The following is a 27,027-nucleotide window of genomic DNA, read 5'->3' on the forward strand; positions in this document are numbered from 1 at the left end:
TCTCCAATTTCAGTATGCTGCACTACCATTGGCCCGAACAGTCAACGTATCTATTTAGCAATTTGAATTTGATTGTATTAGCACTAATGGCTCGTGACATTCCCACCATTTTAAAACACTAGTTAGATATCATCCCCATCCCCAAAAGAAAACAATTGTGGGATCCAGTTACATCATTTTTCGATATGAGTGCTAGGCGTTCTCTGTCTCCAACCCCTCCACAACAAGACGTTGCCAAACCTCCATAAATTCCTTTAAGTCAACATAATCTTTTTGTTATATTATACGTCTTGTTTTCATATCTACTTTATCTAATACTTATTTGATTCATAATTGCTAATTGCTGGTTTTATTTACACATTGTTTTATTGTTATTGACTTTTTCCTCTATTGATGATTCTAATTTTGCTGTATGTTTATCATATCATTGTTATTACTGTAACTTGCATATTTCTATCTTATTTTCATCAATAAACTTTTTCTGAACTGAAAAAGATATCATCCCCATTCTAGAAATATACTTACTTATTATTATAATAAGAATGATTGCACATATTGCTCCCAGGATGATCATCATCTGTAATAAAAAAGAAGAAAAATTAAAATTGTGCCACAATAATTCTAAGATGATGCAGGCACCCCATTCCTTACAGCTCTATACTCAAGAAATGTAAAATGAACCAACTAAATGGATCTTGCGTGTATTTGTGCATCTCTAAAAATATGCAAGGCATGCATGGTCATTAGAAATGTGTCTTTGATTTCATTTTAGACTTTTAAACACTTGTTTGTTTTGGAAGTGTCTAAGGGAGGGTGTAAAAATTAAGGGTGGGCGTAGTTCGCGAAGTAGCGCTACGCATAGCTGCGCAAAGTGCACTTCGCACTATGCAAGCTATGCGTAGCACTACGCGAACTGCGTAGTGGCATGTTCGCACTGTGCAAGATGCCGTTTTCAATCATTGCACAGTGTGAGCTGTACTTTTTTGCTGCTCGAGTAGATTTTTACTCGAGCTGCAGCTTTCTCACCGTGGACTGGTAGTTTCTCATCGCGGAAACTTCGCAAACTACGCGAGTGTAGCGTAGCGCTTTGCCCAGGGTTAGTAAAAACCTTTAAAGTAACCCTGGGCAAAGCACTACGCTACGCTCGCGTAGTTTGCGGAGTTTCCGCAACTTCGCACTGCACGAACTGCACGTAGCACAGTGCAAACATGCGTAGCATAGTGCAGCGGTCATTTTTTGCTTGCTCGCGGTCCTCAACGTCAAGTTGGCGACCTCGAGCAAGCAAAATGACATCCTCGTGAGACTTTTTCCTCGTTCGCGATCAGCAACATCAAGTTGCCAATCGCGGGCGTGGAAAATAAACCTCCCGGCGAGATTCTCAACGTAGGGAGGTCAGGTTTCTCATTGCGAGTGGGCGCGCATACTCGCAACCGTTCGTGATGAGAAACTACCAGTCCGCATTGAGAAAGCTGCAGTTCGAGTAAAAATCTACTCGAGCGGCAGAAAAGTACAGATGCCGTTTTCAATGATTGCATAGTGCCAGATGCTTGTCCGCACTGTGCAATCATTGAAAACGGCATCTTGCACAGTGCGAACATGCTACTACACAGTTCGCGTAGTGCTACGCGTAGCTCGTGTAGTACGAAGTGCACTTTGCGTAGCTACGCGTAGCGCTACTTCATGAACTACGCCCACCCTTAACTTTTAAAGTCCAATAAAGAAGATCGGCCTCAAGGTCTCAGACACTTCTAGTTAGGAATGCAAAAAAATAGCTAACTGCTGGACTCGGCTGTGGGTGTAGGGGGGCAGCACATTCTATGAGAACATAGTGGAAAACTTATGAACAGAACAATGAACAATGTGATCATATCAGAAGTGCTTGTGGGACCTTAGACAAAAATTATGCCATGTAAAGATATCAGTATGTGGTGCCAGTGGCTTTAGGGCAATGCGACCGGTGCAGCCGCACAGGGTGCTGACCTGGTGTGGTGGTGCTGTGTTTAGCAATAACTTATGATTTAAAAGCAGCTGATGCAGAGTTCCTTGTGGTCCAGATTTCAGGCAGCAATACAAATGTCAAGATAACTCTTGTGATTAAATGTTTTTGCAAGAGAGAGAGATTGGAGTTTTGTCTAGTAGCAGTTTTGACTCATAATAAAGTAGTGCAGAGGGTTATTATGCCTGGTTCAAACAACATCTGTATTTAATGTGGATAGCTGAGTTGATTAGTAAAGCTAGCCTTTACCAGCACTTTAAAACAAATGAAATGTATGCGAGAGGGGCTATGGAGAGATGAGGGGTCCATTTTCCTGGCGGTAGTGAGGGAATCCGAAGAGGAAGTCATGGGGGGATGGTGCTAAAAAAGATTGTCGCACTGGGGCCATCAGCGCTAAAGCTGGCCCTAGGCGTGACTATAGCCCCCCACAGCCCCACATTGTGGGGGGGCGAGGTCCAGGAGACCCCCTCCGGCCCTGTACATGGGTGGCAGGTGGGCTCCCAAGTACCACTTATCAGGAGTTAGACTAACGCATTTTAATGCCGGAATCTGCATCGCCACATTAAAATGTATTGGTCACGCATATGTAGCTCCCTGACACCCTTTGGGGATCATGAGGTGCTCAAAAACAGTGCCGTGTGCAGCACCGCTGCTCAGGAATATAGGTTCCCGGCGTGGGCCTGGAGGGCTGTTGTCATGTTAACATGGCACATAGGCATACATTGTTTGTTTGCTGTGTGCAAAATCAGATTGTGCTCCTTCTGTCAGCCTCGCCCGCCCGGCCTCTCTGTGACGCATGTGTGACTGCTGGATCTTCCAGCACAGGCAAGGCTGATAATTGTGTGTTTTGAGATACGACCTGCTGCACCCCAGCCTGCCAGCAGGGACCCCAGAACGGCAGGATGGGACAGTTTACTGCCAGCCTGCCCTGTACATCTTGTCCTTGGCAGCTGCCGGATGACGCAGCCAGGAGCAGCCCGAGGTCAGACTCAAGCCTCGTCAGCCCAGTGCATCTGCGAGAGTGATGACGTCTTAAATTGGAAAGTTGGTTCTAATTGCGTGCTAGACGGTAATCGTTGTGTTTTTACAGGTAACCGATTTCAGTACAGGCTGCACACTTTCAAACTGTGTTGCCGGTTAGCGCTATATGAATATAAAATTGCCTGTTCAGAGCGGGTCTGTATATTGGCTTTCTGTTTTAGCAAAGCAGCCTTATGCATAATAAGTAGGGTGACTAGAATTTTAAAGTAAAAAACCGGGACATTTCACGAAAATAGAAGAAGGACTACAATTTTACTTCAAGCGATGAGAGCGGTCCTCAGCAGAAAATTACAGAACAGGCAGTAAGAACATACATAAAATGCAAGCCATTTTTAAGCCCAGTAGCTTGCCTGTTAATTAAATTGCTTTCTTGAAACAACTGCTAACTATCCCTGCTTTGTAGAACATAAAAAACACCTCCCACCGTTTTCAGTCGACCCTCTCCAAAAACGGGGACATGAGCTAAATTTCTTGAAATTTGCTGGGACAGCTGGTTAAAAACAGGGACCGTCCTGGCAAAACGGGGACACCTGGTCACCCTAATAACAAGGCTATAGTTGCCCAGTGCACTTGCTAATATGTGTAAGAACATAGGCAAACACAGGAAGCCAAAAAAAACTTTTAAAATCGGAAAAACATGATTTCTTTTCAGTAACAACTTTCGGTAAGTATTAATGAAAGTGTAACTGCAGCCAGTTAACTTTACTAGACATAGTTCAAACTATACAGCGCATGCGCGTGGAGAGCTAGCACTATTAATGCGTGCAGGGGTCGCCTTTGAGAGGCGATCAAATATGAGGGGTGTTGCACCTGCACCGGGCGCTTAACTGGGAGTGCTGCTGTGGAGATCCATTGTGCGTCCAACAGTTTTCAGGCAACAATAAAAATGCCCATGGAAGAATGAGATAACTGTCGTCATTAATGCTCTTACTGGCGAGAAATCCCAGTTTTGAGTGGCAGTTTTGACTCATGATAAACTAGCACGGACAGGTTCATTAAATGCCTGTTGCGGAATGTGTACCATGCAGATAGATGGAACTGCATTTTATGTGCATAGGGCAGTGGGTTAGTGCTGTTGTCACTTAGATAATTCTGATACTTGCAGTGTCTTCTAAACTGTCATCAAAGAGCTTAGTTGCATGTAAACTGCATGGTATGAATTTGAATGTTATGTTTTTCCCCAGTCTTTCATTATCCTAATGTTGCTAAAAGGGGTACGTTTGGGTGTAAATGCATTCCTATTAGCAAAGCCAATCCCGGCCACTGTGGTTGGTATTAAATCCTGCGTTTGAGCATTTCCAGTCAAACACTCTTAGGGGCATATTATCAAGGACCGGTGTTAAAATTATTGCTGTTTTATCGGCAGGAAACTGTCGATAAAACGGCGATAATGGGCTTGATAATACGCCCTTGTTAATTCCCATAGAAGCCCATCTTAACATCAGAACATGGGCTTCTATGGGAATTAACAAGGGCGTATTATCAAGCCCATTATCGCCGTTTTATCGGCAGTTTCCTGCCGATAAAACGGCGATAATCTTAACACCGGTCCTTGATAATATGCCCCGTGATGTATAGTCTACAAGTATGGATGACATGTGATTCCTACACCTTGTAATTCTCTTTGTGTTATGTGCCATTTACTAGACTGATTTACTCATGTGTGATTCATTGTCTTTGCCTAATGTATGTGTGAAGTAAAGTGCTCTGCCACCCTACACTGGTATAAGCAACACTATAAAACAATTTAATGGATGTGAGAGAGGGGCTGTGGAGAGATGAGGGGCAGTGGTGGAGCATGATCGTGAGGGAATCTGTGGACAAGGTGGTCATTGTAGCACCGGGCACCACCAGTGCTAATGTCGGCCCTGAGAGAGTAAGTCAGAGCTCACTGTCATTGTGTTGTTTGAGATTGATAGCATACTAATTTGGTAGTACTTTATTGACAGAGGACTGGAGTTGGATTTATAAATGCTACATTGTGCTAAAAGATGGTTATGTAGCCAAGTTACAATGGCCTGGCAATTTTACAGTGTCTGCTCGGAGAAACCAATGAATGTTATAATTTGCCCATGTTACTGCAAGCAACTCAGCTGTAGTGATGAGAGGAGGTGTACCATCATGTGTGATGATGTGAGGAGGATGTGAAATGGACGTTACTGCTTAGTTTTGCTCATAAGAAAGTGTTACTCTAAGTGTCAAACATTTGGTCATTGAATATCACTCATAAGTACACTAAAATCATGAAAAAGTCACACATATGCAATCTCAAACCTTGGCAGCTGTGGAGGCCCTGGCCTGAAAATTCCTGACTGGGTCTGGAGAGCGGGAGGCCCCCTTCATGTACTTTGCAGGGGAGCTCCCTTAAGTTTTGTTACGCCACTGTATGCCGCTATCCAGTTGTCCCCCCTCTCACTCAGCGCGGGGACACACCGAGATGGCGTAACCATGCACTTTATACATTTTCTTTATTATTATTATTATCATTAGGAAGGTTGGTGCCTTAAATGAATAGGATATATGTGCTTCAAAATGTATAAAAAGATTTGCCAGCAGGATGGCAAGGCCTTGAAAGGTGCAGAGCCTGGGTAATAATACCCCTTCTAACCTAACTTTCTGATGGGCCTTGAATAATGTAAAAAACTTTTAATAAAATATGCTGCTGCAAAAGGAGGTATACGGTTCTGTAGATGTGGTTGAATGGAATCAGGCATTTTGACATTAAGAACTGCACCAGTTGCCATAACCTGCAACAATCGGGGTTTGGAATTGGAGTGATTTACCACAGTTACAGTGGGATTAAGTCAAAGCAGTCACTATTATTAGCATTAGCCTTCCTTTTTGTGTGAACACGGGGAGAATGTTCTGGGCTACCGGTCATCAAATATAATTCCCAGTTTATAAATGGAGTTGACTGGGACTGCACAAAAATGAATAGTTTTGAGCCAATCGACAGAGACCTGAATCATCCAAACCGCCCTAAATCAGGATTTAGGTTTTGCTACTGTTTCGTTTGAGGCTCTTGGCTTCGCCACAGAATGTGGCGAGGGCCCTGAAAACTTCTGACCTAAAAAGTATCCCCTCTAGACTATTGTTGTACGTGCCATTAAACAATGGGATCACATGTCAAACCTAAGCCCCACTTTAATACGAGCAGGAAAAGGACAAAATCCTTTTTTTATATAACCTATAACCCTCACCCACTCTAGTAGTTGCATGCTTCATCCTCGACCTTATCCCAGGGAACTCTTAAGAAGACAAATAAATAGGGGGCATAACTTTAACGATAAATAATCCTCATTCACTCCCACTGTATCTCTTTATTGGTGGGGTGGATGGGAAAGATTAAAACTATATTAGGGGTTGGAAGAATATAATGGTCCTATGACCCTAAAACACCAACATGTTTCAGCCCTATACTAATGTCCTAAAAGTCCTGGGCTTTCGTCAGAGTGGAATCATACTTATATCACCCCCACAAATGTATAAAACGTGTATTTCTGTGTGTGGCATGCAATTGTATTCAAAGCATGCACAGGCAGTGCTAATACTTGCCAATCTAGGTAGTTCCTAAAAGTGAGTGTATATATGGCACAAGTATAAATGCCAACAGGGGGTTGCTCCAATACATCTCACCAGTCACCTGTCCTTGCATGCTTTTTTCATACTAATAAAACATATGTGTTTCACTCATTGGTGTCTACTCCATATACATGCTCATGCACATCGACTGGTGTATCAAAACAAATAGTCATGGGTAATGTTGCAGTGCACGATAGTCCCACAAATGGAAGGATTCAGAAGTGGCAACCAACTTTATGCGGTTCAAGACTAACATGTTCATAAAACAATACTTAAATCATCCTATGTACCCTGCTCTGAATTTTCCATTTATGAAGAAATGTGCATATACTTAATGGGTAAAGATGTCAATGATCATTATAATTATCAACTCATCCAGATCACCGAAGACTGTTATCCACACGGGGCACAAGTGGGTGGCCCTGTAGTCATAACCTGGAGGGGGTTGAAAAAAGCATAATGTGTCAAGTGACAGCGCGAAAGTATAAAGGTGTCCAAAGGGCCCCCTTACAAAGAGTTCAGGCTACTACTGCTGACGAGTCACCGCAGCCTCACTGATTTGTTGGACATCTGCCCGCCAGGGTAGAGCTAGTCAAGTCTCTCCCCTTGATCGACATGTATACAAGCAGAAGAGATGCACCCTTCCCAAGGTGTACAGAACAGAGCAGGCCTCATGAGGGTCCACACACAGGCCAGAGCATGCCCCACTCAGTTTTTTTGTAGATTTGTCTGTCACTACCTCTGTACAGAGACTCCTTACCATCAGTATAGTAGTGTTCACATGTCTTCACGTCAATGTGTGGTATTCACTGGAATAACTGAGCTCAGGAGCCCTCTGCATCCTGCTTTTCTCACTGAAAATGTGTGTTGCTCCCAGTAAGCACCACCCATAGCATTGGGTAGGATCAATGATGCAGAAATAAATCCCACCCATAGGATTATGGGCTTCAGACCAAGCTCGACACCACAGTGAGGCAAGGTATCTGTCATGTAGAAGTTGGGGCTGGTAAATAGCCCATCTGTTTCTCACACAGCAACAGCATGTAGTGGGTGGTGGGTTGGGAGCAGAGCCTGTCCTTCTTTGTAGGTTCTGTGCTTGGCTTTCTATAGGCTTTGCTGTGTGCCTAAACTCCACAAACAGCTGTGATCTCTGCTGAATAAGAGGTGCAGGGAGGGGGGGGTCTCAGCTTAAGAAGTAAACAGTGGGAGGTGGCTGATACTGGGCGAGGATGAGGCCTTAGGGCCAGAGAACTAGGTTCAAGTCTCTGCGCTGGCTCAACATCTTTTGATTCTGGGAAAATCACGTAATCTCTCAAATGAATGTGTCCTTGTGTAATGTAACTGGTGCTCATCTAAAGCATTCCAGTACCTTCTGGTCAAATATGCACTATATAAAACTGCTGCAAAAATAATAATAATACTAAGTGGCTGGAAGACAACCATGGGTGAGCCCAGGCTTTGCTTCCAGGAAACATTGAGGGCCTGATTCACAAAGTTACAGTTTTTAAATGGTTTACAATTGTTTGCTATTCACTAAGGGATTTAGCAGTAGAAAGAACGAAGGCTTGTACCTTTCTGCAGTGCTCTTTTTTGCCTGAGCATATTTAGGTGAGGTACCATCAGCCTGCATCTTTCTGAAAATTGCCAAAATTTGCACCAAGCTTACTTTCAAGCCCATCACATAGTTTCCCAGCAGAGGACATGTTCTTTTCTAATATCTACCCCCTCTATGAACTGTGGAGCTATGTGCAGACAGTTTCTGTATCTGAGTCCTGGGTAATCCTCCAAAGGCCTGCATGTTAGATCTCTGCTCATAAAAAAGAACACAATTATATGCAAAGAAATGCATTTGTCATTTACAAATATTGATGATGAACAATGTGTCTGAGCCCAACTATACGTGGAAATGAAGAATCAATTCTTGCCTCGATAAGAGTATTAGTATTGCATGGTGTGTGAGGGCCGTTCCGATGACCAGCATATCTCTCTTGTTCTTGATTTACAGAAGAGACAGCAGGTAAGAAAAATGCTACTTACCTAGTAAGCATCTGTTCTTGGCATGTAGAGCTGTAGATTCACATGCTTTGCATACTCCTGCCATCTAGTGTTGGGTACGGATGTTTGCAAGTTGTTTTTCTTCGAAGGTAGAGTGACTCCTTCTTTCAGTGATAGTGTAAATGGGCATCGACTCCATTGTTAGATTGTTTTCCCGCAGAGGGTGAGAATGGAGTTAGTAAGTGTTGAAAAAGATGTCTATGCGTATGTATATGAGTAAGAAACAGCAACAGGTAAAAGATCCTCGGGGAGGCGGGTGGGCACATGTGAATCTACAGCTCTACATGCCAAGAACAAATGCTTACTGGGGAAGAAACATTTTCCGTTTGAGGCATGTGAGCTGTAGATCAAATGATTTGCATAGACTATACAGCAGTATTCTCCCAAAGCGGTGGCAAACCTGTAACTGTTGCAGTTGTCTGAAAGAGTGTTCTAAGTACTGCCTGGCCTACATTAGCTTGCTGCCTCACTAACACATCTACACAATAGTGCTTGGTGATTGTGTGAGGGTTAGACCATGTTGCAGCTTTAAAGATGTCAGCTATGGGAATGTTTCCTAAGAAAGCCGTAGTAGCCCCTATTTTGCGAGTAGAATGCGCTCTAGGGAGTATTGTTAAAGTTCTTTTTGCTTCCGCATAACATGTCTGAATACATTTGACAATCCATCCAGCAATACCTCATTTGTATATAGGATCGCTTTTGTCTGGTGGAGAAAAAGCAACAAAGAGTTTTTTTGTTTTGCAAAATGGTTTTGTTCTTTCTATGTAATATAGTACAGCTCCTCTAACATCTAAGGTGTGTAGAGCTCGTTCCGCCGCTGAATCTGGTTGAGGAAAAAACACAGGTAAGTCAACCGATTGATTGATATGAAAGTCAGAAACTACTTTAGGCAGAAATTTAGGGTTAGTACGAAGAACCACTTTGTCTTTGTTAAGCTGGAAAAAAGGTTATTCTATGGTTAGCGCCTGTAGCTCCCCTACTCTCCTCAGTGAGATAATTGCAATGAGGAAAGCGACTTTCCATGAAAGAAATTGTAGTTCACATTTATGCATTGGTTCAAAAGTTGGACCCATTAATCGTGTAAGGACTATGTTAAGGTTCCACGCTGGGGCAGGTGGAGGTTTTGGTGGTATTACTCTTTTTAGTCCTTCCATACAGGCATTAAAGTGCTGTCTGTTTTGTAGGTATGCAGCTATTGCAGAGAGATGTTAGCGGGTGGATGTGTATGCTAATCCTGCCTGCTGCAAGTGTAATAAATAAGAGATGATACTTTGTATGGAAACATCCAAAGGATTGATATTGTTATCATTAAAATATATAACAAATCATTTCCATTTAGTTGCATACCAGGCCCTTATAGTTGTAGGCCTTCTGGCTTCTTGAATAGGGTTCATACAGTCTGGTAGAAGATTCAGATAACCAAACGCTATGACTTCCGGAGCCAGATCGCTAGGTGGTGTGCTTTGGAACCTGGATGTCTTATTTCTCCATGGCTCTGAGTGAGGAGACTGGATGTGAGTTGCAGCTTTTGATGTGGTACTACTGACAGCTCCAACATGGTTGTGAACCATGGTTGTTGGGCCCATGTGGGAGCTACTAGGAATAGTGTGAGGGATGTTTGCCTGAGCTTCCGAACCACTTGTGGAATGAGTGGGAGAGGCGGAAAAGCATAGGCAAATATCCCTGACCAGTTCATCTATAGTGCATTGCCCTTGGAGAATGGGTGTGGATACCTGAAGGCAAAGCTTGAGCATTTATCATTTTGGTGTGTGGCGAATAGCTCTATTTGAGGAAAACCCCACCTTTGAAAATATGGGAGGATAGCATGAGGGTACAGTTCCTACTCATGGATTTGCTGCCTTCGTCTGTTTAGGAGGTCAGCAATTTGATTGTTTTCTCCTGGAAGGTGTTCTGCTAGGAGATAAATTCTGTGGTGTATGGCCCACTTCCAAATAGCTTGTACTAAGTGTGACAGTTGGAGAGAGTGTCCCTCCCCCCTGTTTTTGTATATAGCACATGGCTGTCATGTTGTAGGTACGAACTAAGACAGTTTTGCCGACAAGGTGAATTTGAAAGGCTTTGAGTGCTAGAAACACTGCTTCAGCTCTAGGTGCTTTATGTGGAGATGTTTTTGTGTTTGACTCTAAGTGCCTTAAATTGTGTGATCTTGAAAATAATCTCCCCAACCTGTGAGCGACGCGTCTGCTGTTAGCACTGTCTATGGAACAGGGTCGATGAAGGACCACCCTTTGGACAGATTGTGTGGGTTCCACCACTGCAGGGAGTAAAGGGTGCGGGCGTTTACCGACACTAAATCAGTTAATTGACCCTGCGACTGGTTCCACTGACTCACTAAGCATTCATGAAGGGGACGCATGTGAAGCCTTCCATGAGTAACAACCATAATGCAAGATGACATCATTACCAGCAGTTGCATCTACACTTGAGCTGGTAGTGATTGGTTGGGTTGAAACTGAGTTATTAGAGCCTGAATATTGTGAATTCTAGCTGCATTGGGACAAGCTAGAGCTTTTTGTCAATCTAAAGTGGCTCCCAGATAGGATTGTGTGTTGGAAGATTGGAGATGAGACTTTAACAGATTTACTGTAAACCCTAGTCAGTGCAGCAATTGGGGTGCTATCTGAGTGTGTTGGAGACACTTTGGGTAAGTGCTGGCTTTAATGAGCCAGTTCTCCAAGTACTGGAAGTCATAAATATGTTGTCTTCGCAGATGAGCAGCGACTACTGCCAGGCAATAGGTGAACACTCTGGGAGCAGTGGTGACTCCAAATAGAAGCACTTTGAATTGGTAATGCTGCCCTGCTAACACAAATCTGAGATATTTGCAATGAGCGGGATGTATTGGAATATGGAAATATGCATCCTTTAAGTCTAGAGTAGACATAAAGTCGCCTTGCTGTAGAAGTGGCACTTGTTGAAGTGTCACCATGTGAAAATGATCCGATTGTATGTAATGATTTAGCTCTCTGAGGTCTAGTATGGTTCTGAGAGAGCCGTCCTTTTTGGGTATTAGAAAGTATAGGGAGTATACGCCCGACCCTTGATATTGTAGCAGTACGGACTCTATGGCTTCCTTTAGTAGGAGAGACTGAACCTCATGCTTGAGGAGGTGTAGAAGCTCTAGTGACATTTTGTATGAACATGGGGCAATGTTTGGAGGATTGTTGGTAAGCTCCAGGCAATAACCAGATTGGATAATTCCTAGCACTCATTTATCTGTAGTTGTTGATTGCCAGACAGGGAGGAATTGTGAAAGACGTTCCCGGACAGGTGTTGAATGACTGGGAGGAAGCGAAGGTAAGTCACTGTTTGTTAGGAGAAGGGGAAGTACATGTTGTGGAACCTTTACCTATACCCTTGCTGTTGTTGCCGCTGTACCCTCCTCTAAAGAAATGTCTTGAGGAAGAGGACTGATTGTTGCCTTTGTATGTTGCAGAGGCAGCGTCTGAAGAAATATTCTTTGACCCCCCATGATAGTAGGAGCGACAAAAGGAACCACAATTGGAAGGGGACTGTAGGGCTCCCATAGACTTTGCTACGTCTGTGTCTTTTTTCATTTTCTCTAAGGACATGTTTACAACAGGACAAAAGAGATGTTGTTTGTTGAATGGCGTGTTAAGAATGGAAGCCTGGACTTCAGGTTTAAACCCGGAAATCCTTAACCAAGTGTGTCTTCTTAATAATACTCTAGTATTAATTGTCCTAATTGAAGTGTCAGCGGTATCTAATGTGCACTTGTTTGAAGAATTAGAGATGAGCTTCACTTTTTGAATCAAGTCTTGAGCTTTGGATTTATGCTTATCTGGCAGAAATTGGAGCAATTTCTCCATTTCGTCCCAGTGCGCTCTGTCATATCTGGCTAGAAGGGCCTGGGTATTAGCAATACGCCAGTGATTTGCGGCTTGGGCGGCTACTCTTCCCCCAAAGGCATCTTACACTTTACAGTTTACACTCTTTATCTGGAGGGGGGCTTCTCCTGACGTCAATGAATTGGCCCGTTTACGGGCATTATAAGCCATTAAAGAGTGTAATGGTAATTGGCCTTTAATGAAAGCTGGATCTGACAGTGCAGGTTTATGTTTAATATTTATTCTAGGGGTAAGAGTGCGTGCATGAACCGGGTCTTTAAATATGTTGTGAACATGCCTCAACATGCCTTTGTAAGAGGAACAGGAGTGTGAACCATAAACCAATCGGGATTGGGGTTCAAAGATATAAAGGTAATACAATAGCCCAATAGGTAGAATTCAAAAGACAATTTTTGTTGCATGCACAAGGCATTACACAGAGCAGAGAAAAAGGAGACACTTATTCAGGTGATTTTCAAGTCAAAGTTAATTTTTGTATTTGTAGTATTCAAAAAAAGGGAAGGGGAAAAATGTCATGTGGGAGCAATTCTGTACAGCGCAAGGTTAGACAATTCATATGACAACCGACAGGACTCGGTGCTCAATATACACAAGTGATATGTGGCAACGCAAGTGTAAGTGAACAGCGAGAAGCGGCGCAAAGTGAGCAAAGTGAAATATTTTACAGTGAGTGGCTCGAAGTGTGACAAAGTATTGGTGACTTTTTTTCACAATTCACAATTTCAATTGAGCCACAACGAAAGATGCGCCTATAATTGCGCTGTGGAGTCGACGACGTTTCGGTCCTTAATCAATGTGGACCATCTTCAGGACAAGGTTGTCTCGTTTTCAGTGCTGTTGGGTGGCGAAGTCTCGACCCGGTCCAATGGATCCGGCGAGGTTCGTCTCACCGCCAGGGGACTGAATAGTCCAGAGGGCCGGAGGGGGCATCAGGCTCAGATCACGGCAATAAATTGAAATCCGGCGGTAGGGGACCTGGAAAAATACAGGAACTGCTATTGAGTTAAATCGTAGTAGGTACACCAGCCAAGGGTCAGGATACCGGCGGCTTGCGTGTGGATCCACACGCAAGCCGCCGTTCACTGAAAAATAATAGAACCCCCAGACGCTGTGTATGGAGGAGTAGGGAGGCCGATCTTTTAAATCCAGATTTACAGATATACTTTGAGATCGCGGTGATCAGATCTAGCTGACGAAGTAAATTCAACACGCGGCTACAGCGATTGCATAAACAGTCCTTGTGTGTATACACACCAAACGGTGGCCCCTCCGACACAGTGAAAAATTGACAGACCCAACAAAAAGATAATATCAATCATTACCAGACTCTGATTAAATAAAGTGTTCTGTGTAATTCAGAGTGTGGACCAAAAAACAGGACACCTCTCTCGTTTTTTAAAGTTATGGATCTCAGAATGAATACCTGAGCCATTCATATATACCTTGAGAAACTGTCCTGATGAAGGTTTTTTAAACCGAAACGCTGCGTCGACTCGTGTTCTCATGAACATTTTTAATGTATTGTTTAAGGACTGTATAACAAGTGTTTTTATATGATGTACCTCACAACTCTAAGAAAATTGTTTTAATTTGTTTACTATGTGTAATAAACTTATGTTTCTATTTTATTTTCTGTTGTAGTGTTTTAACCTGTCACTAAAATATTCTTGTTGTTCATGTAACTATCACTGGGCATTCCATAGCATTGCATGAAAACTGGTAGATATATGATTTGATGTAAATCAGACATATACTATCTGAGGTAACTGGTGGTTGTGTTCAGGAATCATACTAGTATAGTGGGAACCCTGGGTGATTACTCCTCCGGGTATCGTTGTTTTCAGGGACTTTGTAAAAAACAAAATTATTTTATTCCCCTGGTCCCATACCATATTTCAGGGGGCCTCCTATACTTTCTTTGCGGAGTGCCTTTTTCATAGACACTGCTGTGAGACCACAAAAAAATGTCCACCAGAGACAAAAAAGATCGTTGTCGCTTTGGCGGTCTTGGAGCGGAGCTGCGGAGTGGCGGCCATGCTCTAAGACCACCAAAGTCATAATAACAATAAGGAATGGCTTGCAACTATTTAACGGACCACTCAACTACCGTCCTTATTGATTCTATATCCTCGTGCAGTCGACCAGTAAGTGTAGGTGTCCCACATGGTTCCATCCTCAGCCCTATGCTGTTTAATCTCTACTTAACACCGTTGACAGGTATCATTAGATCATATGGTTTTGAAACAGTGTCATACGCTGATGACACTCAACTACTTATCACCTTTGGTCCAGATCACGTGGACAAAAAATCTTGTTTTAAAAACTGTATGGTCCATGTGAATGATTGGATGTGCAGGCATAAATTACAACTCAATGGCAGCAAGACCGAGATTATTCTGTTTGGTAGAGCGGAGGAACACTGGTCACATGACTGGTGGCCCTCGGAATTGGAACCATGACAATCTCCCAAGCAAGCAGTGCGCAACCTTGGAGTAACCATTGATAACACATTGTCCATGAAAATTCATGTTAACAGGGTACTCGGCACTTGCTATGGGATCATGCGTAAGCTCCGCAGCATTTTCAAATGGTTACCCATTGAATCCAGGAAGCCTCTGGTGCAAGGTCTGATTATCAGCTGCCTGGATTACGGGAATGCACTGCTGGTTGCACTCAATGAAGATAAGCTTTCCAAGCTCCAGATTCTTCAGAATACCGCTGCCAGACTCATTCTAAATCTCCCACCTAGATCGCCCTCTGCTCCCAATCTTAAAACTTTCCATTGGCTTCCGGTGTGGCAGAGAGGACATTTTAAAATTTTTAAATTCTGTGCCTCACACACAAAATCCTGTAAGATATCTAGCCAAGAAACTGCAATGGTATAAGCCCTGCAGATCCCTAAGATCCATCACCAAACTCCACCTTGTCTTGCCACGTATACGAACATCTCGAAATGGTGGTCAATCATTTTCTTATCGGGCCCCTAAGCTTTGGAATAAGCTACCATCTCATCTACTATCCATAATTGATCATAGATGCTTTTGAAGAGAATTAAAGACTTTCTCCAGTAAACTAGTTATTACATCGTCTTCTTGCTGAATTTCTGCCCAGCGCCATGAGACCTCCCCGGTTATATGTGCGCTTAACAAGAACATTTGACATTGACATTGACATTGATATAAGTCTTTGTTGGCCCATGGACCCTCTCATAATCATGAATCAGTCGAAAACGTTGTTCTCTTTCTCAGTACCTTTCCTTAAAGTACTTTCCTCTACTCCTGTCTACCTCTTCTGCTCAATATAGTCCTATCTGCCGACTAGGTGTAGAAGGCTGGCTACAGGACTGGGCTGGGAATCAAAAGTTGTATTGGCTAAAACAATATAGGATGAAAAGTGCCGCTAGCTAAAAACATGGTGCCATGGGCACAGGTATCGCAAGTTTCTTTATGATGTTGACATACACAGTGGAAAGCCACCCGGCTATGCAGCTGAGAAGCTTCTTCTTAGATACTTATATGTCCCAAAAATGTAAACTGCCATTTTATTGCCAATGTCAGTAATTTGCTTTGTTCATGAAACCATCTTGTTTCCTTTCCATTAGTGAACATCTTATTAAAAAAAGCTCCCCCCTTCCTGGTGAAGTGGTGATACCACTTCTGTACCTGAAATGGTTCTAAATGAGACATAGCAGTGCCTCAGCTCCTCAGTTTTCCTATGGGAGACATGAGTAATCAATAGAATGCTTGCTTTAGGCAGACTCTTAGGGGCATGGCCGAGTGAGAAGTGTTCTCAAGAAGCTCCAGCTAGCGCTATAGATCCAAAGTTAATCTGGCAGTCTCGTACAAGATAAAACTTACCCAAGAGTGGGAGACCACCACCAACAACTAAGCCAACGATCACACAGACTCAAAAAAGGTGAGTAAACAACCGAAAGTTGTTGAAGGAAAAGACGCCGCGGAGGCTGGAGAATCCCACCTGGGACTGGGCCCGGAAGGGAAGGTGGGGCTGGTACCTTTACAGAGGCTGCGGTGGCAGGGAGACGATCAGCCTCAGGCCCAAAAACAGAGTAAAACTCACTGATCCCCGGGTGACAGAGCACCTGGACCAGGCCCCCAGGGTCCATGGCATCAGGCCTGAGGGAACTCGCTGAAGGGACCAGCCGGAGGGGGAGACAACGACCCAGCTCATCCAGATGACGGCTGCAATTAATAAGTGAAGCGACGCAGCAGGGAAGGGGTCTAATTGGAACTCAAACGGAGAGGGGAAAGAGCCAGATATATATACCCTTGACAGCTGCTTCCCTACCCCTCCCCCGCTTACCTGGAGAGACGCTGCACCGCTGGAGAACATAAAAATGGCGCAGGCCCATGGACAGAGGGCTGTGTTCCCGGCATAGGTGCCTCGAGGGCCCAGGAAATGCTGCTTGAAGACCACCAAAGGCTGACATGGAAAGCCTGCACCAGAAAACCAAGGAAGCAGCACTGAAGATCAAGGAAGAAGCGGCTACCCCTCCGGAGCTCGAGGTGAGGAAGGAGTAACCTTGGTGGGTGACAGGTCAGTGTAGTGAGTGGTTGTTGTTAGTAATGACGCGCGTGTGCTCATGCGCGTCATTCATAACAACAAATATCGAGTAATGGTTTGAATGTGAATATCGCGTGCATGTGTGCGTGTGGTGTATATGTAAGTTGGTGCCGCGAGCTGGTATGTTGTTTCTTGAATGTTGATGTATGCATGCAAGTCTGTGTCGCGTGTGAGAGTCGCGTGTATGTGTGTTGATGTTCAAATGGGGATGCGCTGCAGAAGTAGAGTTGCCGAACAGTTAACCGGCATTCAAGATCTTACGCTCGACCTGCAAGCTTCACAAATAAAGGCTCTACTTACTTATTCAATTCAAATTGCCTCCTGGAAGTCATTTCATCTTTTATTACACTGGCGACGATCGGGAACACGTATTTATGCGTGCAACGAATACATTTTTCAAGGATTTTCACTTTTTTTACATTAAATCGTTTTCATTGGCTGCAACCTGTGGGAGAATTCGCACCAGCATCTCCTATTGGATGGTTTTCAGCGCTTCTGATTGGATCACAATATATGGATTACTAAGAGCTCATCTCATTGGTTATTCCCTGGGCATTTTAAAAAAAAAAAAAAAAACCGAATACTTTATTATTCAGCTCATCGTGGATCAGTAACAACTGGAATTTACAAGGAGAGAGGCATTTACAAGGAAATATTGACAGTAAGTGACATCTGTGATTCGCACACACTATTGTGAGTCACAAGTAATTATAAATAATTGTACCTTTTACTTTTAAACCCCTTGTTTAAATAACCATGACTGGAATTCAACCTCCTCCCTTATTTTTAGCTAGCAAAGGTGATCCTCCTATCGAATGGGACATTTGGGAACCTATGTTTTTAGCGTATGTTGAAGTTCTAGAGGAAGGTGAGTGTGAAGCAGAAAGAAAACTAGCCTTATTGAAACATTGTCTTGGTGGAATAGCTCTCAAAGAATTCAAAAGCCTTCCTCCATTAAGTGACACCTCTAATTTAAATGTATACCAAATTGCTACCAGACAATTAGCCATTAGGTATGGAAAAAAAATTAATATGGTTATGGAAAGATTTAAATTTTACTCAAGAAAACAACAAGCAGATGAATCTATAGACAACTATGTATCTGCATTGAGAGCATTGGCGGTAACTTGTGATTTTGAACACATTAACTATGACCAGGTTTTAAGAGACCAGATCCTCATGTGTACAAACAACAAGAAAATACAACAAAGGCTATGGACAACTTCAGATATGACTTTAAATGCAGCAATCGAAATTGCGAAATCAATAGAACATTCAGAAAAATTTGTAGATGAAATACGTTCACAGAATAGTAGTAAATCTGATGTTTCAGTCATAAACAAGGAAAGTGAGAGATTTAAAGATTCAGGGAAATATGGGAAATATACCAATACAAGGAATGATAACCAGTATAAAAACGAATACAGAAATAGATGGCAGAAACCTGATCAGAGAATGAATACATGGCAAAGATCTGATCAGAGAGTGAATATGTGGCAGAAACCAGACACAAGAACTTATAATATATACTGTTTCAGATGTGGAAGTAATCTTCATTTGGGGAATTCGAGATTGTGCCCAGCTTTAGACAAAGTATGTTCAAGATGTGAAAAAAAAGGGCATTTTTCAAAAGTTTGCAGATCAGCACCAAGGAAAGTCAGTTTAGTGCAAGAACAAGAACAAGAGAATTCAAGTGATTGTGAATTTGATGTGAATACCATAATGTGTATAACTAAAGAACAAAAAGTAAAGAAATTTCCTTCGTGTTTAATCACCATTAATGGAGTCTCTACCAAAGTATTTGTTGACTCTTGCTCATGGTACACAGTCCTACCTAATATCTTGTTCAAATCTAACTGGCCTGATATCAAACTATTACCACCAGATGCCACACCAAGTGGATATACAGGACATAAATTGCAACTCATTGGATATTTTGTTGCTGAACTGAAATTTAAAAACTACTCTGCACATGGGAAAGTATATATAACAGAATCTGGTGATTCATTATTAAGTTGGCCACATGCTGATCAACTAGGTATGAAACTTGATCCCAGCGCTGATCCACCAGTTTATGCAATTGACTCTGGATCAAATGAACCTGTACATGGTGAAACTGAAGGAAATTTAATCTCAAAAATTAAAGAAGCATTTCCCAACTTATTTTGTGATGTTCTAGGTAAATATAAAGGGTTTGAACATCGAATAAAAGTACATACAAATGCTTTACCTGTCCGCCATAAAGTAAGGAATGTACCTCTTTCTTACAGAGGAAAGTTGAAAGAAATCCTTGATGACATGTGCAAAAAGAACATCATAGAACCCATTGAATCGTCTCCATGGGTTTCTCCCATCGTGATTTCAATCAAATCTGGGGGAGATCTTCGTGTGTGCATAGATTTGCGCAGTTTAAACAATGCAATTTGTGTAGACTCACATCCTTTGCCCAATCTACACGAAATGGTATCTACTCTTAACAACGCAAAAAAATTTTCAAGCTTAGATCTAGCGAGTGCGTATCATCAAGTGGTCTTACATGAAGACTCAAAGGACTTAACAGCTTTTATAACTCCTGAAGGATTATATAGATTTTGCAGGATGCCTTTTGGATTAGCAAGTGCAGCTGCAGTTTTTCAAAGGCTAATGAAAGAGACACTAGAAGGTTTAACAGGGGCAATTGCATTCCAGGATGACATTTTAGTTTTTGGGAAAGACATAATTGAACATGACAACCATCTATTTAAAGTATTAAACGCTTTGGCCAAGAAGGGGCTAACATTACGTGCATCCAAATGTAAATTTAGGAGAGATGAAGTAGAATATCTTGGACATTGTATTAGTGCTAATGGCATTAGACCAAAAAATTCACATTTGGAAAACATCAGCAAAGCCCCTATTCCTCAGAACAAGGAACAGTTAGTTGCATTTTTAGGTCTTGTTGAATTCTATTCAAAATTTATCCAGAACTATGCGAGTGTAATTGAACCTTTCAGGATACTTTTAAAGAAAAATGCAAAATTTGAGTGGACAGAAACTATGACAGGAACTTTCAATACTGTGAAGTCAATGATTACCAAAGCACCTTGTCTTAAACCATTTGTAATTGGCAAGAAATGTATAGTGACAGTAGATGCAAGTAATTGTGGGTTGGGTGCTGTGCTGATTCAAGAAGAGTGGGGTAAAGAATGGATTGTTTCATATGCTTCAAGAACGTTGAGAGAGACTGAACGTCATTATTCGGTGATTGAAAGGGAACTCCTGGCGTGTGTTTGGGGTGCTGAACATTTCAGACCTTTCTTATGGGGAACGAAATTCACAATAAAAACTGATCACAAACCTTTAGTACATATATTGTCACCGGGTGGAGGACGCACTCTTTCTTCGAGGTTAGCCAGATTATCATCAAGGTTGCAGAATTTCCAATATTCTTTAGAATATATTCCTGGGAAATCGAATGTTCATGCAGATTGTATGTCAAGGCTTCCATTACCATGCAGAGATACTGATGTGATTGATAAAGATGAATGTGAAGTAGCATGTGTTTATAATGACGTTAATTTAGTGTTTGGTGAAAGTTCAATAGTTAAGGAGGAAACATGGAATGAAGAAATGAACAAAGATTTAGAACTCACAAAAGTGAAAGAATATGTGTTAAATGGTTGGCCTGGAAAAAAAGACCTTACAGGTAGTTTAATGAGTTATCATATGATTAAGGATGAATTAACCATAGAAAATGGGATATTGTTGAGGAATGATAAATTTATTCCACCTTTCGGTCTCAGAAAAAAGTTTTTAGATTTAGCTCATGTTGGGCATTTTGGGATATCGGTCACTAGAAGACGGTTGAAGAATAATTTCTGGTGGCCGGGTATAGATTATTTTGTTGAACAGCAGGTGAAATTGTGTGATTTGTGTACTAACAGTGACAAAACGGCCAAAGCTTTGCCCAGTATACCACAACCTGTCAGTTTACCGGCATCACCATGGAATAAGATTGGGATTGACATAATTGGTGGGACTGAGACAGTCAGGTGAGACTATCCTGACGCGGCCCAGATCAGACTGAGGCCCGTATGCTCTGAATCTCATGCAAGGGGGGCAGAGAGTGGATTTTTAGGGCCCAGAGCCAGAAGGGACTTTCACGGGTAGAAGGGATGTAGGCATAGGCCTGCTTGAGACGCACAGGGCCCGGGAAAGGCATGGATTGCATTCCAGAGGGGTGAAGGCCACCAGGGCTTGCCTGCGTTATGCCAACGGAAGGTTCTGGGACTGAGTTTAGAGTCAGGTGCCAGAGACAAGGCCAAGGCCAATACAGGAGACCCATATAGAGATACACCAGAGCTACATCTGGAGGGGAAAAGAGGGATCATAACACTGTTCTGTGAAGGTGATGGACTGCACAAGTGATTGTAAGATAGAGACAGGGGCTGTTCTATGTTGCACACTGGGAGACGGAGAAGGAAATTTGACGTGACAAGTCCCTGCAAAGCTATGTGAATTATACGGTGTCTCTCCTGAATGAAAAAGCCTGTGCTGAGAGTTGGCTCCGCGACAAGTTGAAGGGAGAGAGATATCGCTTTGGGTCGGTCCATGGCTAGTTGGGACAGATAACTAAATCTGGAACAGGCCACACAGATGAAGCATACACCCACCTAGAAGGGAGAGAGTGGTGCCACCAACAGGGGGCTGACAACAAGGCTCTATACTCAAAGAATACGCAACACGGGGTGAGTCACCTTAAGAAGTAGCTGGCCCTCAAGACAGTTACTGCATCCGACCAGGCAATGGGTAAGGACAAAGATAAAGACCCCAAACTCCCCAGACAGGGGAAAATGGACTGCTACACCAAGGTGGTCACTCAACCCCCTATGTCCGACACGGATATGCTGCTACAGGCAATTCACGCGTCCAGAACTATGCTAGAAGAGAAAATAGAAGCAGTGGGCTCTGATGTTAGGCTGCTGAGGCAGGACCTACATAATTTATCTGAAAGATTAACAGAATCTGAGACTAGAGTGACAGAAGTAGAAGAGGCAGTGAAAGAACTTCGGAGGGGGGGTCGCTGAATTACAGGCTTCAAGTAAGGATATACAATGGCACATAGAAGATGCCAAAAATAGAACGAAAAGAAGCAACCTACGCTTCATGGGCTTCCAGGAAGGGGTTGAAGGAATGAATGTGCCCGAATTTTTGCACTCCTGGTTCCAAAACATCATCCAGCTGAGACAATTCCTGGCATGTTTTATAATTGAGAGAGCACATAGGGCGCTGGCAGCTAAGCCCCCTCCGGGCGTCCCGTTGAGGCACATCATAGCAAGATTTCTTAACTTCCTAGACAGAGACCTGATACTCAGAGAAGCCAGAAGACTGGGAGACATCAGAAAAGAACTCATGCATCATGATATTGCCAGACTGCATCAGGGAGATACAACAACAAAGACAAACCTTTGATTCTGTGAAACAGAGGCTCAGGGCTCATCAGATTCAGTACATGCTCTTATTCCCGGCAAAACTGAAGGTAATCTTTAAAGACAAAATGCATTTCTTTCAGACACCGGAAGAGCCCTGGAAATGGGTAGAGGAATGACCAAACCTACATAGATCGGGCAGGCCGCAGCTGAGAGGATAGAGGATACATGAAATAGATACACAAACAAACAAAACCTCGAAAAAGACGAGAGCCCTGGAACACAAAAGGACACGCACAAGAGGGGCAACCCTTTACCTATTTAGAGGCGCAGGCACATCTCTTAGCAAGAAAGAGGGCTCAAGAGAATCCGGAAAGGGAAACGACTGCCAAAGTACCCATGTACCCAGTCAAAGGGAATACCGGACAGACTCAGAGAGTAGAGAAATCACATCGAAGGAAGGAGAAGAAGAAGAATAAAATCAACACCCACCAGTGTAAGAAATAGCAGCAATGGAACAAGACATGGAAGCTGAAACACCGTTGAGACAAGAAGAGGCACCAGTATCAAGCTGAAAAAGAAATATGAGACTGCAGTAAAATTTGGATCAGAGGAGCGAGAGACTGTGTGGACACCCCCACTCGTCTCCTTGTCACTTTACTGGACAGAGACCCAGAGACTAAGTTAAGGAGACAGGTCTGTAAAGGCCTGCAACAATCCTTTTCTTATTGACTCTCCTCTCTCTTACTTTTTTATTTTTCTGTTCTCTATATTGTAAGTCTCACAACCGGTTGAGCTCATAGTGTAAGTTGGTAGGAGGGTGGGTGACAGACCTCTACTTCCCCATGCCCACGGGACCTGAAACGAAATGGTTGGGAATGGTATGCAGAAGAGGAGGTTGGAGGTGGGGAGGGGGGTTGGTTGGCGGGGACTAAGAATTGTTGTGTTAGGGTTTAGTTCTAGTCGCAGGACACATACAGGATGTATGTCACGACAGAGACACCGAGCCAGGACCAGTCTCTAATATACCCTATGAAGAAGGTCAAATATAGCAAAAGACATGGCAATGACACTGGATAAAAACCCTATCTCCATCCTAAAATGGAACGTCAATGGCCTTGAGGATGAGATTAAGAGAGGCATTGTGAATAGATACATAACACAAATACACCCAGATGTAGCGTTCCTTCAGAAGACACATATGAAGGGAAAGAAATTAAAACTACTTGGCAGGGAGTAGTACATGCAGGATACACAACTGGCTCAAGGGGAGTGGCAATCCTGATTAAAATGTCGCCACCTTTTCATCCCACATGTACATGGATAGACCCACAAGGTACATATTTAGGGGTTTTTAGCATAAAATGCGTCTTCACATCCACAAATAGACGTGAGGACGCAGTTCATGATAAAATATAGCACCAGATACTGGTTTCGCATTTCATGTAATTTCATGTCTTTTTGCCAAATTTTTCAGAAATTTCATGTAATTATTGAAAGCACATTTCGCAAATGCCAAACACCTCTAGTTATAATGAGATACTTGTTGAGCCAACTGTATCGCCCGAAGTTCAATTCTGTTTGTAAACTTAGATACCCCTGTCAGAATATTGCTTCCAAAACCACAGTATTCACTGAATCAGGCAATCTGCATTTTTGGTGGCTTGAGAAGATGGACTGTCTTACAATGGCCAGGATAAAACTTAGTTAGCTACCAGTTGCCACACAGATCCAGATGAGAGTCGTGCTTATTGTTTGAGAAATACGTTTTTTTCAGAAGTACCAAAATAAATTTCAAAAAAGGAACACTCTCTTGCCAAACATTTGCACACAAATAGGCAAAAGACAGAAAGGATGAGCGAAGATCTCTCTGTGACTCCTTGGAGTAAACATCTAGCAGGATCCACCCAGAGTTCTGCAGAATTTGCTTTCATTGCTGAAGTTTAAAAAGGCAATACAAACTTTTGGGCGATTAACTTCAAACTTTTGGAGGATAGAATGATTGTTTCTTTCTATGTTTTATTGATTATATCAAATGCATCACCCAAATTCAGAAAGTGTTTTTTTCCCAGTAGTAGTTTTGTCTTACTCCTGCTTACATGTGACTTAAACATGCATATCAAAACCTGATTCACAAACCATTTTCTGTGGGTAGTTTCCAGGAGTAGGACATGTTTACTCAAGGAACTACATGCAATCCTTCCTTCTGCAAAATATTCGAATCAAACACACCACAGCGTAGCAAATGCTTCAAGGATATTCAGGTGTAACCCACATTTAAACCTGGGATAAGACACACCTATTTCATGAAAATGATTTTTTGAATCAGGCCGAAGTTATTCTATAAACTAATGATGTTTCAGAATGCAACAGAGATAAACGTTTGACAGCACAAGGAGAAGGTTTTAGAAGACTTGAGAAGCACTCAATTAATTTAATCAGATACTCACCTTACAGTTTTTCCACCAGTATTTCCTCTTCAATTTGGCAGCACTAGTTTCAAACTGGGATGCACCCGCCTGCAGCGCATCTGCTCGATCGTCCAATTCCGAGAGCTTCTGGTCCCGCTCCAGAACCTTATCCACGTTTACCCGCATGATGTCCACCACCTGGAACAAAAAAAAGCAGTGGTTATGGGATCCTATAATCAAACCAGTTTGTTTGTAGCTTTTCTAATCTTTCAGAGCTTGCCAGGATCTGTCTTCTAACCTATCTATTGTCTTGCGTACTAGGCAAACACTAGCATTACTAAGCTATCAGAGTAAGACTAATAGGAATTTTTGCTGGAGATAGGTTCAGTAATATTTCAGTGGTGTGTCTAGAAGTGAATTTTAATGTGGGGGTTGCATACATTGGGCCACCCATATTTCCGGTGGGGCTGCCTACACTGGTATATATCCCTTGCTTAAAAGGGTTAATTCTGACTTTGTGTGTATACATATCTATGTAAGAGAGTCCAACACACGTTGCTTTTTACCCAGATGTCAGATTTTAGTGGGTACATGAAAAGATGCAGAATCTTGAAACAAACCGTATTGCATATTCTTTCACCAATTTCTGCTTAGTCACTTGCCAACAGACTTGGGCACTCAACACGAGGTTATAATGTGCAATTGTAAGATTTATTTCCAGGTACATCTCAGTTCAAATGGATGACGCCTTTCAGCTGGAATGCCTTCTTTGTATATCTTCCAGCTGAAACATGTCATCTATCTAAACTGAGATATACCTAGATATAAATCCCATATTTGCAAATGATGCCCTTGTGGTGAGAGCCAAAGTCTGTTAACAAGTGATAAGCAGATATTGGTGAATGAAAACATATCTATATATGCGTATATACATATATAAATATATATGTATTTGAGAAGACAGTGTTGATTTATTGGAGTCAGTGGGCGCCCCCGTCTCCACCACCAGCCGTCAGGAGCAAACCGGTGAAACCGCATCGCACTGCGGTCATGACACATGAAGCCGGTCTGCCCCCGAAGAACAAACCAACATCGAAGATGAATGGAGTGGCTTCTGGGAGAGCCATTGTCTGGTATGTTAACATCTCGTATTTAAGACTGGCCCATCCCTGAATACATCCAAGTGCTTCGGAGCTGGGCACCACAATGCATTGAGCTAAGTGGTGAATGTGGGGAGCAACATGAGTTGGCTGCTTATCTTCTACTGAAGAGGCACATACTAAAATTGCAACTGTCAGCAGTAAAAAAAGAGGTGTGCCGATCTTGTTTAAAAAGTGACATTTTTTTGCTCAACACGTTCTGATATATATAGACAGTAGGTAGTTGTAGTTAGGACCAAAGTTTCCATAGGAAATAACTTTGCCGCAACTTGACGAATCTCCATGAAATTTTCACAAAACTTCCCCTTTTTGGTTCAGCTGCTGTGTTGAAAGTTTCGGGATGATCTGTCAAGCGGGATCGATAAAAAAGGGGGTCCCAAAACATATTTTCCCCATGTTAAGTCTATGGGGATTTTTCATTTTTTGAATACGACTACAGCCCGAACTTCTGAACGGAATTACACCAAATTTGGCAGAAAGCTAGAAGTTGGTCCAGAAAGCGTGGTTTTTGTAATTTGGTGTAAATCCGTTTAGTAGCTTTTGAGAAGAGTATGAATATCTGTGGACGTGAGTCCTTGCAGTGGACTCACTAATCCTACTAAATTTTGATTGGCTGCCAACACTTCAACTAGGAAGTGTTGGCAGCTATCTTGGGATTTGGCTTGAAGCCAAGTCCCAGAAAAAAATGTTTTAAAAAGGGGGCAGGGTAGGAATACCCAGACCCCCCATATATGGTGAGGGGGGTCCCTGAGTGGTAAAACACATTTTTATTTTTTATTTTGCTGCAGATCCGCAACATTTTTAAACAGTGCGGGTTTGCTTAAAAATAACCCCCAGGTGGGCCAAGTCCTAGGGGCATATGGTCAATTTAGTAGGGGGTGCACAAGGCCCCCTTCCTAGGGC

The 27,027-nt window shown here is 42.7% G+C and overlaps 1 protein-coding gene across 1 annotated transcript in view; it reads right to left on the bottom strand.

Annotated features, from left to right (window-relative positions):
* Positions 1–27,027, bottom strand: part of LOC144791421 (vesicle-associated membrane protein 2-like) — a 336,159-nt gene that overhangs the window by 56,473 nt on the left and 252,659 nt on the right. The window contains exons 3-4 of the mRNA XM_078666103.1: positions 25,004–25,162; positions 526–577 (exon numbers count right to left, since the gene is read on the bottom strand). Coding sequence (XP_078522229.1) covers positions 526–577; positions 25,004–25,162 — 211 coding nt within the window. The remainder of the gene's footprint in view (positions 1–525; positions 578–25,003; positions 25,163–27,027) is intronic.

The sequence above is a fragment of the Lissotriton helveticus genome, chromosome 11 (genome assembly GCF_964261635.1).
Source record: "Lissotriton helveticus chromosome 11, aLisHel1.1, whole genome shotgun sequence".
NCBI lineage: Eukaryota > Metazoa > Chordata > Amphibia > Caudata > Salamandridae > Lissotriton > Lissotriton helveticus.